This window comes from Bison bison, unplaced genomic scaffold (genome assembly GCF_000754665.1).
Source record: "Bison bison bison isolate TAMUID 2011002044 unplaced genomic scaffold, Bison_UMD1.0 scf7180017864466, whole genome shotgun sequence".
Taxonomy (NCBI): Eukaryota; Metazoa; Chordata; class Mammalia; order Artiodactyla; family Bovidae; genus Bison; species Bison bison.
Window position 1 is genome coordinate 6862969 of NW_011495027.1, and position 19482 is coordinate 6882450.

Below are 19482 nucleotides of genomic sequence, written 5' to 3' on the forward strand. Positions count from 1 at the left end.
AGGTAGGTTGATTCCTCCAGTTCCATTCTTCTTTCTCAAGATTGCTTTGGCTATTCGAGGTTTTTTGTATTTCCATAAAAATTGTGAAATTATTTGTTCTAGCTCTGTGAAAAATACCATTGGTAGCTTGATAGGGATTGCATTGAATCTATCGATTGCTTTGGGTAGTATACTCATTTTCACTATATTAATTCTTCTGTTCCATGAACACGGTATATTTCTCCATCTATTAGTGTCTTCTTTGATTTATAAGGGCTCATTATAACTTAAAGAATTAATCTCCAATACTTTAGTATAGACTGCGAATGTTCTTCCTCTTCTCATTTGTTTCTTGCTTTTCTTAACACTTATCTATAATTAGTCATTATCTTCCAACTTGTTTCCATTTTTTAAAATTAACTAATTCATTGAAAACTGTGTGGAGTTTTTTTGCATATCAAGCACTGGTAATCATTTTTGTAATAACTTTAGTAATTTTTGGTAATCAGTTTTTAACAAACTCCTCTTGAACAAAACTATCATGACATACATATTTTAAAAATGAACTATAGTGTTACACTACTAAAACATAAGAAGCCTTTCAAAATATACTTACTAGGGTTTCTCAGCCCCTTTCTTACGATCAGTGAAAAATTTCAATCCCATACCAAGTACTTTATAAGACCCAGGGAGTACTGCAATTAATATCATGCTCGCCATATCAAGGACATCTGAAATATTGAAGGACTTTTCAATTGTTTGAATATCTTCTTTTAGTTGATCTATCTCTTTATTTAACGTCTCAGCTTCCTTTTTGAATCCTTCTGTGAGTAATTCTTTTTGCATCTGTAAAAAGGAGAGTCCCTTTTTGAAAATACCCCAAATCAGCATTTTGTGTCAAACTACTACAGTTGATATGCATGTGTGTCTACTTCTCTAACACTTTAGATGTTTTTTTTTTTATATTATTCTAATATTTGCAAACATTTGCAACATGGAAGGGAGAGCATCCAGGGTTTAGAGTTTCCCATATTCCTTCAACACCATCTTCTTGGGTACAGAGAAGTTGGGTATAGGTCAGGTCTGAAAACTACCCCAGGGAGAGGTTCCAGCCTTAGAAATACACTTTGGGAGAACATGTAGGTGAGTTCTAAATATTTGTCAGTTTCACTGAGGTAGAATGACCACACACATGTCACCAAGATGGCACTGCTGACTCACTTAGAACTCTAGCTATCAAACTCCAGGCTGGGACAAAGAATGCATTTAGTTTAGGTGTATAAAATGAATCAGGAGACATGGAAACAAATGTAGCAAATTTTACAGCTCTCAGCATCCAGTATTTCATACCCGCACAATCTGATATTTTCAGGAGCAGATGGAACTATTCCAGGTCTCTGATGGTTGTATCCCAAATTCTAAGGACTCTAAGACTGAGGTCCTATTCACTTGGGAACAAATGTGATGCTATAATCACTGTGAACAGCAGTCCAGGAGCCTGGTTGGTCCCATTCAAACCCTAACACTACAGAAGGTGCCGAGTCTTACAGACATAAACTGATTCACATCTCTTTGATGTCACAGTGAACCCTATGTTTTTGTATTTCCTTCTGGGAGCTGACTTAAGGTCAAATTCCTGTCCCTTTATTCCTGAGGAGTTAGGGTTTCCCCAAGGTGCCACCCAGGCCCATCTACACTTACCTTCAGTTTGTGCTCCAGCATCGTTTGCTGCTCTCTCAGAAGATTTTCTCTTTCCCTATCCATCTTCTCTTGCAGTTGGGCCAGGTTTTCTTTGAAGCTTCTCTCTTGTGCCTCCATTTTTTGTTTCTCTTCATTCTGTTTCTCTCTTAGCAGCTCCTGTTCCCTCTCAGCTGCATCCTTCTTGGCACGCTCAGCTGTTTCACAAGAATTTTAAAGAGGGGAGAACATGACTTATGCTGAGCTGTCGCCTCTTTTGCTCAGAGATAAGGTGCCTTTAATATTGTGGGAGGGAGTCTGACTGTTCCTGCTACCACATCAGACAACATGCTTTAGCATATGATGTAGAAGCACTGATTGGATGGACATATAACCCAAACTCCCCCGTTTACTTTCACATGTAGCAGAGAGGTTCCATGGAAGAAGAGGAAGCTCTGGTGTCAGGAAGTGTTTGTTCCCACACCTGCCAAACAGCAGCACAAGAGCCACCTTCCCCTCTGAGAGCTCAATACCTGCCATGGCTTTGTCCGCATCTGTGAGGGCCTGGTCTGCCTGCAGGATGGCTTCCTCTACTCCTGCCTGTGACTGCAGGAAGCTCTGGAGGACCTGGTTTGCCTGAGGAAACAACAAGGAGTGAAGACTTGTCAGGTAGAAGAGACGTAGTGTCTTGCTGTGGAAATTATTGTTCAGTAAAGTGTAGACTGTATCCTGTAAATTCTCCATCCTTTGTAGGCTCCCCAAATGGTTACAGACCTGAGAATTATGTGAATGTCTACAAACACCCATGGAGCATTTGCTTGGAAGGCCAGCAGAGCTGATTTTCAGGAGTCTCAGAGGGCCTGGGTAAATAAGAGTCTAGCCCTTACACAGTGCACACTAAATCTCACGTGTCCCAGGACCCAGAGAATAAACAGTAACTTGATAGGAGCCTGGGTCAGACCTACCTGCTGACCCTGAAGAGTCTCCCAGAATGGCTGGAGGCAACTGGAGCTTCACTTGGGGACATAGACACTGGCAGAAGACATTCTGGGAAGCTCCTTCCACCACTTGGACACTGGTGCTGGCGAGCACCATTTCGGAATCTTTCCCCTATCTTATTAGCCCCAAGACCCAGCCCTGCCCTAATGCAATGGTCTGCAGACGCCAGTTCTGGGATGCCTCAGGCCAAGCAGCGGACTAGACATGCATGCAGCTCCATCCACCAGCAGATCTCCTGAGCCCACAGCTTCCTCTGGGCATGGTTGTGCCTATCAGAGGGCCAGAGACCCAGTCGCATTCACCAGGACACAAGCACGAGACCTGAAACCCGGAGAACCCTCCAGCCAGAGACCCTGGGGCACATTAGGGAAAGATACCAGGTGCAAAAGACCTCAGTTTCTCAGTCTGCAGGGCCAGTCCACTCACTAGCAGGCCATGTCATTCCTGAGACCAGCTGGGTTCAAGACCATCTGGACCAATATCAGGCCAACAGAATCTTCAAAATCCCCCAGATCCAGGAGCCTAACAGCTCTACCATTGTCAACACATGCTCTGGAACTCCTGGACCCTGCACCCAGACCCCAGGATGTGGCGCTCTCCTCCAGTAGGGTGTTACTAGGCCTAGGACCTGGCTCACCCACCAGTGGGCAGCCAACAGACCTGGGATCTCCTGGACTCTTACTCATCAGTAAAATAGTACTAGACTCAGAATCCTCCTGGGGTTCCAAGTCAGCCTCCTCATGACCATCTGCCTCTGTGCAAATCAGGATCTGGCAACCAAATGAACCAACAAAGACCCTTGACCCTAATCTGCTGCTCTTTCCCAATCCCATTACTCCTCACCTTAACTCCTTTCCTGGGAACCAGTTTATAGTCTTGTTCAAACTTGTTCTTTGCTTCTAAATAGAGACTGTGTCCTCCAGGGACAAAGAATGTGCCTCCTGAAATACTTTTCATCAAGGATTCTGAAAGCTGCTTAAGCTCAGCCTCATAATATTTGACAGAAGCCTCTTCATTCTGGATCATGAAACTGTCCTTCGTTTTCTCCATGATGTCCTGCCAAGGAAATAAGGGAAAATTCAATAGAAAGAAGTTGTTAGACAGGATGGTCCAGCTGTGCTCCCTTGGAAGAAGCAGTCTGACAGCATCAGGGCACATGAGACTCAGAATAATAGACATGGAGTCAGGCGTCAGTTGTAGTCCCAGTTCTGACCAACTCTTTGTGTGACTTGTATGAAGTCCCCTAAATTCCCTGGGCTCAGTGTCAATATCTGTGCAATGAATAGGTTGGCAGAAGCAAAGTACTACTTTAACAGCATTAGCATTAATAGTGATCTATCCATCACCAATGAACAACGAAAAGACAATCATGACTGAAAGTAGGGCTTCTTCTGCCAACTTGGGTGGTAAGGATAAAACATACATACATAGGAAATCAAGTTCCTACTAATGAATTAACTATACACTGAGCAGGGCTTCCCAGGTGACACAGTGGTAAAGAATCCGCATGCCAGTGCAGGACACGCAACAGATGCTGGTTCAATCCTCGAGTTGGGAAGAACCCCTGAAGTAGGAAATGGCAGCTCACTCCAGTATTCTTGCCTGGAAAATTCTGTGGACAAAGGTGCCTGGGGGGGCTATAAGCCATGGGATCTCAGAGTGAGACTGAAACAACACCACACCAATTAGAATTTTCAACTTTTCTTATATTCTCATTTCATTGAGAATTTGAGTGTGTGAAAATATAGGAAAAGAAATTTTTTGCTTGTATTTATAAATTCCAATCAGGCTTGTTTTCTCAATATGAAGTAAGAGATTTTTGTAACTTATAATGGTCAAGCAAGACTGAAAGTCAGACTTTCAGTGAAGGTGCTAATGGTAAGCAGAATTGTGATCTCTAAGAATTCTCTTTCCCAGGGTCCACACTCTACCTAGTCCCCGGACTTGTGAATATGATGAACAATTATTCTGTGTACAGACTATATTGCATGGAACATGTTGACTTTACAAAATGGAGATTACCCAGGTGGATATTACCTGGTCACACTTGCACTTTACATGTTATTCTTCTCCAGTTGGTAGCAGAAGTGGTAGCCCGAGAGATTAGAAATAGAAGAAGAAAACAGTGCACCATTGCTGCGTTGAAGACAGAGGGGAGTTCCCCAAAATGTCCATGTGGATACCACGTCAATGTGAACCTTGTTTTTAGCTATGGTATACCAAGCAGAATACCCACAGACCCTGTGTGGGATCTGACCTGAGGAATGATAACCTAATAGATGTGTGTTGTTCCAAGCTGCTAAGAGCAGAGTAATTTGTTTTGCCACAACAGAAAATGCTATGCTATGCTATGCTAAGTCACTTCAGTCGTGTCCGACTCTGTGCGATCCCATAGACGGCAGCCCACCAGGCTCCCCCATCCCTGGGATTCTCCAGGCAAGAACAGTGGAGTGGGTTGCCATTTCCTTCTCCAATGCACGAAAGTGAAAAGTGAAAGTGAAGTCGCTCAGTCGTGCCCAACTTTCAGCGACCCCATGGACTGCAGCCTTCCAGGCTCCCCTGTCTGTGGGATTTTCCAGGCAAGAGTACTGGAGTGGGGTGCCATTTCCTTCTCCGACAACAGAAAAGAAGAAGCCCAATTTTTAGAAAAGTGATGACCTGTAGCCTGTGAGCCCTATCACTCATTAGAATCTAAACTCCTTTTATGATAAGAAGCACAGGAACCATTTTGTCAGAAAGGGGGAGTCTCAGTATCATTCCAGAAGAAAGGAATCAGGAAGCATATATTCTAGGACACATTACCACGAGCTTCTTCTGGAACATTCGCTTATCATCCTTGAAGGAGCGCTCCATGAAGATGTCAATGGCTTCCTTCTCACAGGCTGCATGCACCTCTAGCAGTTCCTGGAGCGTGTCTGTGGGAAGGTTCAGTCGCTGGGTCATCTGCTCACTGTAATGATCAGCTGCCTTCTGCACGGCTGCTGAGTTCTCACGCTCAGCCAGAGTTATTACTGCGTTCTCCAAACAGGGAACTCCTCCACTGTTGATGGCATCTACATAGGCCTCCACCAGAGTCCTGAACCCTGAAAGATACATAATATTTATTAAATGCAGAGAGAATTCTTACCTGTTTTATAGGTTTAGAGATTAGCACCTTAAAAAAATCACTAAAATTTTATGGAAGTGGAAGTTTCTTTTTCCTCTATTTATTCTTCTCCTCATTCTATTTACTTATTCTTGTATCCCTCTCCTGTTTGATCTATGAATCTACTTGTTTATAATAACATCACTATGTCTACTATTCACTCTATCTTTTATGGTTCTCAAATTCATCATATTACAATATTGAACAAATGATCTCAAACAATATGCCCAAGATTCTCCTAGATCACTTTTCCCATTGTAATAAAATAAAAAGAACTTATTATAGATATAAGTACATTACATAGCTTGTGGGCATTATTTGTAAATGAAAATGTCTTGTTGAAATGTCATCAAGAATTTCAGGACAGTTGAAACAAACATGAAACCAAGCAGGGCTCATTGCAGCATGACTGCGCAGGTGGCATGTCCGTGAAGCCAGCCCCATACATAAGATTGTATTTACATTTGTTTCTCAGACTCTCAATGAACTTACACAGATTCATAACTACTATTTATTTCCTGATTCATGTAAATTCACAAAATATCTTGCCTATTCTCACTCGAAACACTTATCGCTTCAGACATCTCATCACCACGAAGATTTCTATCTTTAATTTATATCATTAATGTAATAGTTTCATGAGATTTGGTAGACTGCAAAGCACTTATATATGCTTCTTTAAATGAATAAACATGCATTTTCATGAGTGGTGTGAACATCCATTTTCCAAGTCACATGGGGAAGAAAACGCAACTACAGAGAAACCAAGAGAATCCAGAGTGTAATCACAAGTTTACCACACCCTGAAGCACAGAGAGACATGAGGTAGCGAAGGAGACTCACCTCCCCCAGTGACAGTGATTCCTTCTCTTAGGGTCTTGGGCTTTGCATGGGTAAAGATATATGAGCAAAAATCTTCTGACTGCTTCTGGAAATTCACATCCAATTGGTTATCTGATAGTTCTGTAACACGGAGTAATAGCTTTCTGTCATTTGCAGGCCGGTCAAAGACAAAGCACTTTCTTTTTGGAAAAAATTTCCTGATACACTCTCTGGTCATGTTGGAATTTTGGACTTTGGGATCCTTGCCTGCAGAATTGGAAAAAGAGCAATCATGAAAGGAATAGAGGCCTGAGGACTTTCAGTTCCAAGGACCTTTGCATTACTGTAACTCTTGTTATTCTCAAGAATAACAGCAGACTGGTTCCAAATTGGGAAAGGAGTACGTCAAGGCTGTATATTGTCACCCTGCTTATTTAACTTATATGCAGAGTACATCATGAGAAATGCTGGGCTGGATGAAGCACAAGCTGGAATCAAGATTGCCGGGAGAAATATCAATAACCTCAGATACGCAGATGACTCGTGTATCTCCTATTATTGAATTATGAAAATCAATCTTACACTAATCTACCCAGGGGTGGAAATTCCCCTTGCCCCCTTTTATTTGTATATCTCTAAGAGCAAAGGAAGTACTTCTGAGGAGGTGGGGGAGGAATCCATTCATAGTGACAAACTTCTGATTCTTTTCCTTAACTTTCCATGCTGTGCAGTGGATCAACTACTTATTAGATGTTTCTTGAGTAATAGATTAATACAAGAAATTGTCAGAAATATTTTTCTGATATTACAGTTCCCACTTGAGAAATGACATATAGGCTCTATAGTAATGTGATGGTAGAAATAAAGATATTTATTATATATTTATGATATTGCTGGGAAAATAACCTGTGGAAGACAAATGATACTCATGATGTGAAGAAACGCTTCATAAATCAGAGAAAAAAAGTACACACATTGTAGATATGATTGGCGATTACTTTAGCACACACCATTTCATGTTAGTGTAGCCTAAATGAGATCAATCCCAAAGAAAGGCAATGCCAAAGAATGTTCAAACTACCACACAATTGCACCCATCTCACATGCTACCAAAGTAATGCTCAAAATTCTCCAAGCCAGGCTTCAACAGTATGTGAACCATGAACTTCCAGATGTTCAAGCTGGATTTAGAAAAGGCAGAGGAACAAGAGCTCAAATTGCCAACATCCATTGGATCAACAAAAAAGCAACAGAGTTATAGAAAAACATCTACTTCTGCTTTATTGACTATGCTAAAGCCTTTGACTATATGGATCACCACAAACTGTGAAAAATTCTTCAAGAGATGGGAATACCAGGCCACCTTACCTTCCTTCTGAGAAATCTGTATGCAGGTTACGAAGCAACATTTCGAACTGGACATGAAACAACAGACTGGTTCCAAATTGGGAAAGGAGTACGTCAAGGTTGTATATTGTCACCCTGCTTATTTAACTTATATGCAGAGTACATCATGAGACATGTTGGGCTGGATGAAGCACAAGCTGGAATCAAGATTGCCAGGAGAAATATCAATAACCTCAGATACGCAGATGACACCATCCTTATAGCAGAAAGTGAAGAAGAACTAAAGAGCCTCTTGATGAAAGTGAAAGAAGAGAGTGGAAAAAGTTGGCTTAAAACTCAACATTTAAAAAACCAAGATCATGGCATCTGGTCCCATTACTTCATGCAAATAGATGGGAAAACAATGGAAACAGTGACAGACTTTATTTTGGGGGGCTCTGAAGTCACTGCAGATGGTGACTGAAGCCATGAAATTTTAAGACACTTGCCAACTGGAAGAAAAGTTATGACAACCTAGACAGCATATTAAAAAGCAGAGACATTACTTTGCCAACAAAGGTCCATCTAGTCTAAGCTATGGTTTTTCCAGTAGTCATGTATGAATGTGAGAGTTGGACTATAAAAAAAGCTGAGCACCAAAGAATTGATACTTTTGAACTGTGGTTTTGGAGAAGACTCTTGAGAATTCTTTGGACTGCAAGGAGATCCAACCTGTCCATCCTAAAGAAAATCAATCCTGAATATTCATTGGAAAGACTGATGCTGAAACTGAAACTCCAATACTCTGGCCACTTGATGCAAAGAACAGACTCATTTGAAAAGTCCCTGATGTTGGGAAAGATCAAAGGCAGGAGGAGAAGGGGACAACAGAGGATGACATGGTTGGATGGCATCACCGACTTGATGGACATTAGTTTGAGCAAGCTCAGAGAGTTGGTAATGAACAGGGAAGCCTGACGTGCTGCCGTCCATGGGGTCACAAAGAATTGGACATGACTGAGCGACTGAAATGAACTGAACTGAACTGAACTGAAACCAGGAGACCTCATCTCTTCTTTGCATAATTTTACACTGGATGTGGTTATTATATAGAAGGATTCTGGGCATCTACCGGTAGTTCAACAATACTTATTTATTGAAAGAATGAACAAGTTGTTGAAAGTGAACAACTCTTTGCAACCTCATGGACTGTAGCTTGCCAGGCTCCTCTGTCCATGGAATTCTCCAGGCAAGAATACTGGAGTGGGTAGCCATTTTCTTCTCTGGGAGATCTTTCCAACCCAGGGATTGAACACAGGTCTCCTGCATTGCAGGCAGATTCTTTACCAGTTGAGCCACCAGGGAAGTAAATGATTAAGTGAACAAAAATGAATATTGCTTCCAGGTACCACTCTGCTAAAATAATTTGAATGACTAACTTATTATATTAGCTGACATATACTATGTCAGGTTCTAGGATGAAGAGTGTGATATTATGAGGAAGAGCATATAAAGGATCTGACAGTCTTACTGGAAGGACATGGAAGTGCTTTTTTCCTGAACTCTGTAGTGTATAAATAGCCTATCTATCAATATGAAGAATGCAGCTACCTATGCTGGTAAGATGCACTGTGTTAAAGGTACTTTGAAAATTTGTTCTTTTGTTTACCTTTTGATTCTGGTTTGATGGATTATCTTTCTCAAATAGAAAAGGAGAAGCACTTAGATTTACTATGTAATATAAGTTTATGTGAGCCTTTTTTTTTCATGGTATTTATTTCTCTAAAATCATTTGGTCTAATATTGGATTCCACATTTCCTCTGTGAGCTTAAGCTCTGGTCACTAGAGTTTTCCCAGTAACAATAATGACTGAAGCCACCATCTGTCATTTACCAGGCACCATTAGCATGGCCTCAACTCAACCTCAAATCAAGACTGACATCAAGTGCTGAATGTCAGAGCTCTGTTGACCCTATTACCTCCTACTGAACCATCCAACACTCTGGCCCTGCTCTGATACCTGGAATCAACTTCAAGGCATTCTCCAGGTACTCATCTTCAGTGATGGGGTATCCATCTAACTCCAGTTCCAATGTGAAATCCCGCACAGTCCAGATGAAGTCTGGAAAGAAACTGAGAAACTCGGCTGAGCCTTCTTCCTCATTGGAGCTGGGAGATGATTTGGTTCTGATTAACTCTGTTAGTTCAGTCACATAGCTGTGATTAGCTAAGGAATAAGAAGCACCCTCCAACACGATTTCCAGATTTGGCCCCAAAACACATTATATCAACCTTCTCTTTTGCCCCATTTTCCGTCTATGTCAGCCATGAGAATGGAATCATGGGAAAGAAGAAACAGTATCAATCGCTAGTCCCATAAACTCAATGAAATGTGCTGGTTCAGTTCCTGGAAGGATACTGCAGCTGCTCCAGGGCCTGGTGGTTGATGGTGCTCACGCTGTTGTAGACAAAGGTGCTGCTCAGGAGCACGGCCAGGGCAAAGATCCACGAGTCATTCTTGGAGTCCCCCTAAAAAGTACATTACAGTGTGAAGATGCTACTCCTCCTTCTCCCATATGGTTGTTCATTTACTATAACAGTTGTATTGTAATTAAATAGTAAGACAAGTAATATAAATTTTCAAGACAATGCTAAACGCAAACCTTTTTGGTATTGACACTGATCCCTCTAAGCACTTTGGTGTGGTTAGCTATTAACAGAAGTGAATGACATCATAAATGTGCATCAGGCTTGTCTCGTGGCTCAGTGGTAAAGAACCCACATGCCAATGCAGGAGACGTGGGTTAGATCCCTAAACTGGGAAGATCACACATGCTGTGGAGGGATAGCCCGTGCACCACAACTATTGAGCCTGTGCTCTAGTGCCCGAGAGCTGCAACTACTGAGCCCATGCACTGGAACTACTGAAGCCCACACACCCTAGAGCCTGTGCTCTGCAACAAGAGAAGACCCAGGAGTGAGAAGCCTAAGCACTGCAGCTAGAGAGTGGCCCCCACTGTCTGCAACTAGAGAAAAGCCCGCACAACAACAAAGACCTAGTGAAGTCAAAAATAAATAAATAAACAGAATTATTTTTTTTAATGTCAAATGTTTAGTACAGTGCCTGGAACACGTAAGTTATGCAATAATAAATGGGCCATGATTCCTTTGCACTTCTTTTCTTGATCATAGGCTATGTTAGGAACTAGTGTTATTCAATTAAATTCATCAACTATTCATTGTGCATTTAGAAAACAGTGGATACAACATCTGCTTATATGGATATAAAGTTTCCTATGACAGTCCCTCCTTAGAGAGATGGAGGGGCAGATTATCTGGCAACATGTAAATACACCCAAGATGCCAGGCATGAAACCTAATACTATACTGTAAAAGACAAAGGGCATGATTTCAAATGAACCAGAAAATGTACTCTGTGCTTTCAGAGCCAGACGTGATTGTGTCTGACAGCAATATGGCATTAGGTTAAAAAGAGCTGGGCTTTAAAGAAATGACCGAACATGGACTTTTGCAGTTACAGTGACCATGCACATGGAGGGCCCACAGAAACCAATCTCAGTTGTCAGAGAGCATGATCAGAAAGCGTATTACATGCTCATTTTATTTGACTGAAGTAGTGGTTACCTATGTGGTCATAGATGATGAGGCTGAAAATGAGATTCAGAAGTCGAGTGACTTTGGAACAGAGTATATATTGCTGAGACACACTACAGGTAGGGAGGGCAGCAAGTTCTGCTGCTATCAGTGTGCAGTCTGGTGTGCTTTGGTTTCTTAACAAATACAATTGGACAAAAAGAAGAAGGTCATGCAAGGTAGAATCTAGCAGGAGTTAGTAGACCATCTTGGGTTGACACTGAGATGATTATTGAATACTTTAAATCTGGATTTTTAAACTCAGAATTTCTGAATTCATGCCCTAAATCCTTTTCTGCAGTGATGAAAGTCAAAGATTCAATGCTACTACTTTTAATTTAGAAGCAGATTAATATAAATAAGGAGAAAATTTGATTGCAAGTAACACTGTGAAGACAAAATACCTAATATTATCCCATTTACATTCTCTAGTTCATGAGTCTAGCTCAAGTTTTTATAGAATTTACTGAAGAATTCCTCTTCAGAGATCCAAAACATGGAATAAAATGCTCCTGGTATGTTGGAAGCTTTTCTGCAGATTTAAAAAATAGTTTATTTGCTGAATCTACTTTCATGATTCCTACTTCCAGCTTGATTAACTCTACACATCTGAACCTGTAGATCCAATTGACTGCATGAATTACAGCTTTCACTAAGATTTCTTCCCAAACCTAAAACCTGGGGTAAGGCCTCACTCTTTTTTTCATGGGTCTGCTTATTTTTTATCTCCCCAACTCAGCTCTGGGTTATACTTCACTCACAGTTGCACTTAACACAGAGCCTTAGATTTGAACCCAATACATATTTGTTAACTTCCATCTTTCACCTCAGTGTTAAAAATAAGGAGATGTGTCCCCAGTAACCAAAGTATTGATCTTATTAAAGAGAAAATTCAAGGAAAGAGAATTTAACCTCATTATTTATAACTGGATTTGCAGTTTACAGGGATATGTTGTAAAAGTTGAATTGAGGTGAGAAATTGAATTTGTAAGTGGAGTGTCAGGAGTAAAGAAGATTCCCTGCCTTACCTTCTCCACATCGCCCAGACCCTCAGTGTTCAGAAGGACCAGAGTGTGGTTCTCCTTGGAGGGGTGGGGCACACACCACATCCAGATGCCCTTGGTTTCAGACCTCACTGTGGAGCCCAGACGGAAACCTGCGCAGAAAGAGGAGGAAGCAATGCAAAGTAAGAGCAGATAGTCCAGGCCGCCCACAGGTTACTTTGGGTGAACTTGTGTGCATGTGAGTGCCTGCCTGTGGGGAGGATGCTTTCACTTCAATAAGTACAGAAGATCCAACCTCTACACATATTCAGAACCTTCTCAAGAAACACTTTGTGTCCCCTATTCATCTCTTAGCATTAATAACTCAAACTATGTCACATTCTTAAATAATGTTAGCTCTATTAACCTCTCTACATTTGTCTGACACTGAAGAGCTCCCTTATCCTCCACTTTCTGATGGACTTTTACCAGTGAGAGGTAACAGTAGGAGATTAGAAGGCAGGCACTTGTTGCCCTGGCTTCTACCCTGATGAACCATGGTGTCCCGGTGCCTCTGTTCCCATATTTAGTCACATCTCCTTTTTGGTAAAGAATTGGCCTGCAATGCAGGAGACCCTGTTTGATTCCTGGGTCAGGAAGATCCCCTGGCGAAGGAATAGGCTACCTACTCCAGAATGCTTGGGCTTCCCTGGTGGTTCAGATGGTAAAGAATCCACCCACAATGGGGGAGATCTGGGTTCAATCCCTGAGTTGGGAAGATCCCCTGGAGAAGGACAGGGCAACCCACTCCAGTATTCTTGCCCGGAGAATCCCCATGGACAGAGTAGCCTGGTGGGTCACAGTCCCTGGGATCGCAAAGAGTCGGACACGACTGAGTAACTAAGCACAAGACCTTGATCTTTACCACATCTCGAATCCACTCACTGCTTGTCTCTTCATGCTGTAGGAGATATCAAAGCTACTTGACATTGTTCCTGCCACCCTCTGGGTGTTTCTGCATTACTTCATTGGTTCCCTTTGCTCAGCTCATGCCCTTGTAATCGTCCCTCCAATAAACATCTTCAGTTCCCCTCTAAGTGGATTCTCTGTGTCCTTTCACAACCTGCATTGATACATCAACTTTTGTTAGTTTTATTCCTCTTCTTCCTCCTCGTATTTTCCTCATTTCTCTTCTCCTCTTCAAAAATGATGAATTCTTTGTTTACTGACTCACACGGAGATATAACAGAAGGGAAAGCAAAACAGACCTGTAAGACTTGCTTGCCCTTCTTTCTCAAGGCTTAAGCCCAGAGATGGGAGAGGATGTGAGGTACATGCCTAAGAAGCTGCAGGTAAGATATCTCACCCAACAGTCCAAGATTTTGGCCTTGGTCAGATGCCAATGCTCCCTTCAACTGAGAATAGAAATGGATATGACGCAATACCTAAGGGAGCATGGTTCAACATGGCTCAGGCCATTCAGTGCCATATCTTGTGTCTGCTGCTCCAAGTGGGTATAGGACCTGAGACGATCTTCACTCTTCTACATCATGATGGCATTTGACTCTGTGCTGATTAATACAGAGAAATGTGAACTCTCAGTTCCTCCAGGGAGAAAAGACAAGCTATAAGTGGAGGTCATCACAGCCAGTTATGAGATGTAAAGAACAGACAACGGTATTACCACAGGAGAGAAAATACTGACTTGCTTCTGCTAGTCAACCCTGACTGGGTGCTAATTTGTGCTTTCTTCTTCCTGTGATATGACTCATGTGGTAAGTCACAATTCAGATGTTTTAAAACATGACTGCCTAGTCGCTCAGTTGTGTCCGACTCTGTGGTCCCACAGGCAGTAGCCCTCCAGGCTTCTCTGTTCATGGGGATTGTCCAGGTAAGAATATTAGAGTGGGTTGCCATGCCCTCCTCCAAGGGATCATCCCAAACCAGGATCAAACCCAGGCTTCTCGCATTGCAGGTGGATTTTTTACCAACTGAGACACCAGGGAAGCCCTAAAATATAACTAGGTTAAAGGTTTCCTCAGTAGGAAAATCACCTCTTTATTACCAGATGTTATCTCAAGTAGGAAAAGAAAGAATGTTCCTCAAACTCCTTGCATGTATCTCTTTCTTAGAGTTCTGAAATCTTAAATCTCTCCAAAAATGACCTATTTATTAATTTACACTGGCAAGCAAAAGCATCCTCCCCTGATTGGTGATCAATTTCCTTTCAAAGAAAGACAAACTTAAAATGTCTTGTTTTAAGTCAGTAAGAGATTGCAAAGGAAAAATGAGAGTGGGAGAAAGGAAGAACAAAGAGAGATGGGGGAAGAGAGAGAGAGACAGACGCGAAAACAGAGAATTTGAGTGAGACACTGAGATATTCCTAGGGACCCTTAGAGTTTAGTGAACTGAGGTTCTATTCCCTAATTGCACTAAGCTGCTGGGCCACAGAGGAAGGCATTAGAAAGAAATGGTGTGTCTTCTTAGAAATGTCCAACAGGACATGAGTATATTATCCTAAAAATCAGAAACAAGTCAGGCAACTTGGTAGAAAAAAACCCTCTTGAAATAGGAAAGGCAAAAGGCAAATATATGAAAAAGTGCTCAAACCTATTAGTAGTGAGGTATATAACAAGCAACCATACAGACACCAGATCGACAAAAGTTTAAAAATGTTTTTACTGAAATTTTGTGAAAATGTGGAAAATCTAAATTGCTGCTAATAAGCACATAAACTGAACATAAAGCTAAAAAGGCTGTTTGATGTTATCCAGAAAGGCTGAAGACAAACACTTCTTGCTGCAGCAATTCCACTTCTAGGTAAAACATAAGTTAGTATATATACACACCAGGATATAGATGAAGAATAATCATGAGAGCACCATTCATCAAAGATAAAAGTTGCAAATAATGCCAGTGTTCATCAACAACAAATGGATCAGTAAATTGTGGTATCCTCTGTCAGTTTAAAAGTACAAAATAGCGAAAGTACTTACAGACACACCCATGACAAACTAGATGAACCTCATAAACTTCTTATTGAGAATATGAATCAAGATCCCAATGAATACCAGAATGTACTTTCCTCTATAAAGTTTAAGCTATTTTTAAGATATAGTTGCATAGATTGTAAAACAATATTTAAATATAAAGAATGAAAGAAGGCACCATGAAAATCAAAACATCGGTGAGCTCCAGTGAGGGTGTAAGAGGGTGTGATTTGGGCTTTTGGGTGTTGGTGATGTTTTATTTCTTACTCTGGGCAGCAACTGAACAGTTGATCACTTCATACTTATCAACTTTTTAATATGTATCTATATATTTTTATGTATTCTTCCATAAGTGTTATTACATGTGTGTGCTCAGTCTTGACTGACTCTTTGTGACTCCATGGACTATAGTCCACCATGCTCCTCTGTCCATGGCATTTTCCAGGCAAGAATACTGGAGTGGCTTGCCATTTCCTTCTCCGTGGAATCTTCCTGACCCAGAGATTAAACCTGAGTCTCCTGCATCTCCTGCGCTGGGAGGCAGATTCTTTACCACGGCACCACCTGGGAAACCTGGAAGTGTTGGTCGCTCAGTCGTGTCTGACTCTTTCAACCCCAATGACAGTAGCCCATAGCTGCCAGGCTCCTCTCTCCATGGAATTCTCCAGGCAAGAATACTGGAGTGGGCTGCCATTCCCTTCTCCAGGGAATCTTCCTGACCCAGGGATTGAAACCAGGTCTCCTGCTTTGCAGGCAGAGTCTTTACCATATGAGCCCCTAGGGAAGCCCCATCTATGTGCCTTAGAGTTCACATATTAGAAAAGACTAGTTAGAGAAAGAGAATATGTATAGTTATTAAAGTTTTACTGTGAAATTAAACCAAAAGGAATGCATGGTAGTCTCGTTGAGGTATAGGATATGGGGATTTTGCTGTCGGTGCTCCCTTCTATTGTTTTCTAAAAATAAGACATATTAAAAAATATTTGTGTGCTGCTTGGAATGACTCTGTGGTTTAGGGCAAACGTGGTGAAGGAGAAAGGAAGGCAGTAATTGTTGAAGATGAGCCCGAGAAGACGGCAGTGGATGGAATCAGAATGAAAGAGGTAGATGTTCTGATGGGATTGGGAACTCTCGATTACTGGACAGAAGAGTGAACATTGTGGAGGGATGGGTTTGAAGTTATAAACTCGGTGGTGAGAATTAGAAGTTTTTCCAACGACGCGGGTGGGGGAGTTAGGCTCTTCCTTAACATGACCCTAGAGGAGGAGGATCAGCAGCCTGCATTACCATGCTTTCAAGCAAATGTCCTGAACGACACTTAACAAAACTCACCGTGGTTTTGTCCTGCCAGGCGGTTCATCAGGTAGGATTTTCCGGTCCTATACAGCCCTGCGATGGCCACCACCACCACAGGCTGAGATATCTGCTCGAGAATCTTTAGTGCTCTAGGATTGACTGTCAGCTGATTGTTCTGGTTTCTTACCAGACAGATGGGGTCCATTATGGTGGATCCAGATGCCATGGGAAGCTGTAACCCAGAGAAACAACTCAGTAGAACACAAGGTCCCCAGAGGGGTGGGATGGGGGGCAGGAGGGAGGCTCAAGAGGGAGAGGATATATGTATACATATAGCTGATTCACATTGTTGTACAGCAGAAACTAACACAACATTGTAAAGAAATTATATTTCAATTAAAAAATAATAAAATATGAAAAAAACCCCAAAAATCCCCTACAGGGTCCTGAGGTCATCCCTCATGGTTACCAAAGTCATATGCACATTAGTCTTCTGCTTGTAGAACTTAGATATCAATTCTCTTTGCTTTGTATATTTCAAAAAGTTAAGTATTTAGCTTAGTGTGCCAAGGTCTATACAGGTACAGTATGTATATTATCTTATTGATCCTTAAATGAACCCTAATGCAACCTTGCCCACATGAGGCATACAGTGAACAGACTGAGAACACAAAGCACTGATGATAGAGCTTTGAGAACACTAACATTTTGGGGGTAAGTAGAGACAGATGGGACATGAACGGGATGAGGAGGGACCAGAGATGATTTCTTGAGTTCCAGAATGATTTGATCCCTCATTAATTGCACAAATATTTATTGAGAAACTTCCATGTGCTGGACACTGTCCTAGGAGCTTAGGATCAAACGGTGAACAAGACAGATACAAATTCTTGCTTCATGGATCTCTATTCTAGTAAAGGAGACAAATAATATAGAAAGTGAAGAAATAAAGTATCCACATATATGGATATTAGAGGGTGGTAAATGCTCAGAAGGAAATGAGCAGGGAATGGGACTTGAATTTACATGGAGATTAATCAGGGAAAACCTTGCCAACAAAGGAAAAATGAATGTGACTGGTGACCAGATGAAGGAATCACTGGAGTAGGACAGGCTGGAGGAAGAGTGATTGTGAGAGAGAGAAGTTGAGATAAAGATGCTGCTCTCTCTTAAAACAGCACAGATCTTTAAGGTACCTAACAAAGTTGCACGTGTAACAATTAATTTACTAACTGAAATTAAAGGGTATTTCTTATTATTTAAGCAGATAGGGAAGAGATGCAAGCAACTTGGGTGTTATAAAGTCTGGCTAGATATGCCAGGGTTTCACATCTGGGCCAGGCTCTACTCTAAATGATTTCATCACCATGACTAGATGTTTCATGATCTTAGGAGACAGACAGAAGTCAGAAGGCTTTGACTTTTCCTTTATTTTCTCAAAAACAATACTAAGCAGCATCCACATGTTTCCATATGTTACTGGCTGTGTGACGACAGAGAAGATTAATTTCTTTGTGCCTCAGTTTTTTCTTCTATACAATGGCAGCATTAGACATAAAAATCAATCTGTCATTAGGGTTATTTGGAGGACTAAATATCTCATGATGCTTACAATAGTCTTAAAATTATGCTGGTACATAGTAAATTCTATATAAGTATTGCTTTACAGCTGAATGTCTGAATACAGGGACAGGAATTACTGAATGAAAGTGGAGGATTGGCTCTGACACTTCCCTCCCTGTTGCAAGAAAGTAGGAGGACACAGCCCAAGAGGAAGATGAGCAGGCTGGGGAGATCCAGTGGTAATAGCTGAGACGGAATAGCAGTGATGTAGTGCGGGGAGCCGGTGAGGCATTCCACTCGTGACAAAGGTCATGAGGAAGGAGGCTCGGCATACGCAAAGGCGGGATCGAGCCTCAGGAGTCCCCCCGGATATTCTCGAGCATTTTCCCCCAAAAAACCAGAGTCTGCCTACTTTATTGCTTTGTGCTCTCACCTCTGACTTTACTGGGGGCTGTCCCCTACCACCATCTCTCTCTCTCTGTCAAAGAGTTAACTTACAGCTCCAATTAATAAAGTTCCTGGGCAATTAGGAGTGTTTAAATCCAAACCCCTCAGATGGCTCTCTAACTCGCCTGACAAGTTTACCCAGACTCCTGCAGCTATGCATACGATTGTTTACAGTCTCCTAGCCTCCAGAGGCACGGGAAGCTTAAGATATTCAAATAGCTTAGAGCCTCTCAGAGAGTTAAAAACTGTCAGAATAAACTAGTAAAGGATTTCATTGATGAGTCAATGCTTGTTGCCAAGTTTTCACATCCCCTGAATTGTATCCTTGAATGTGTATTAATTAATAGTTGGTATATAGAAAAAATAAGTAGTGGCCTTGGTGTTAGTAACTTTAGACCCTTAAGGTAATAAATTCTTTCTTTGTTGTAAACCCATTACACATCCGCCCTATAGGAATGCAATTTTATCTTTGGAAGATGGTGCCAAACCTTAAAATAATTACTCTTAGAGAAAATAAGTCTTTGTTGATATGTCCTTGTCAAGAGTCATAAAATGTTAGTAGGCCTTCTGGCCAGAAGATGATGTAAATCACCTAAACCA

The 19482-nt window shown here is 41.5% G+C and overlaps 1 protein-coding gene across 1 annotated transcript in view; it reads right to left on the bottom strand.

The window, feature by feature from the left end:
- Window positions 1-210: 210 nt before the first annotated feature.
- LOC105003297 (guanylate-binding protein 4-like) overlaps window positions 211-19482 on the bottom strand; it is a 22169-nt gene continuing 2897 nt past the window's right edge. The window contains exons 2-11 of the mRNA XM_010860352.1: window positions 16909-17104; window positions 12632-12759; window positions 10369-10478; window positions 9970-10166; window positions 6644-6889; window positions 5458-5738; window positions 3499-3711; window positions 2190-2292; window positions 1681-1874; window positions 211-825 (exon numbers count right to left, since the gene is read on the bottom strand). Coding sequence (XP_010858654.1) covers window positions 595-825; window positions 1681-1874; window positions 2190-2292; window positions 3499-3711; window positions 5458-5738; window positions 6644-6889; window positions 9970-10166; window positions 10369-10478; window positions 12632-12759; window positions 16909-17098 — 1893 coding nt within the window. The 5' untranslated portion in view covers window positions 17099-17104 and the 3' untranslated portion in view covers window positions 211-594. The remainder of the gene's footprint in view (window positions 826-1680; window positions 1875-2189; window positions 2293-3498; window positions 3712-5457; window positions 5739-6643; window positions 6890-9969; window positions 10167-10368; window positions 10479-12631; window positions 12760-16908; window positions 17105-19482) is intronic.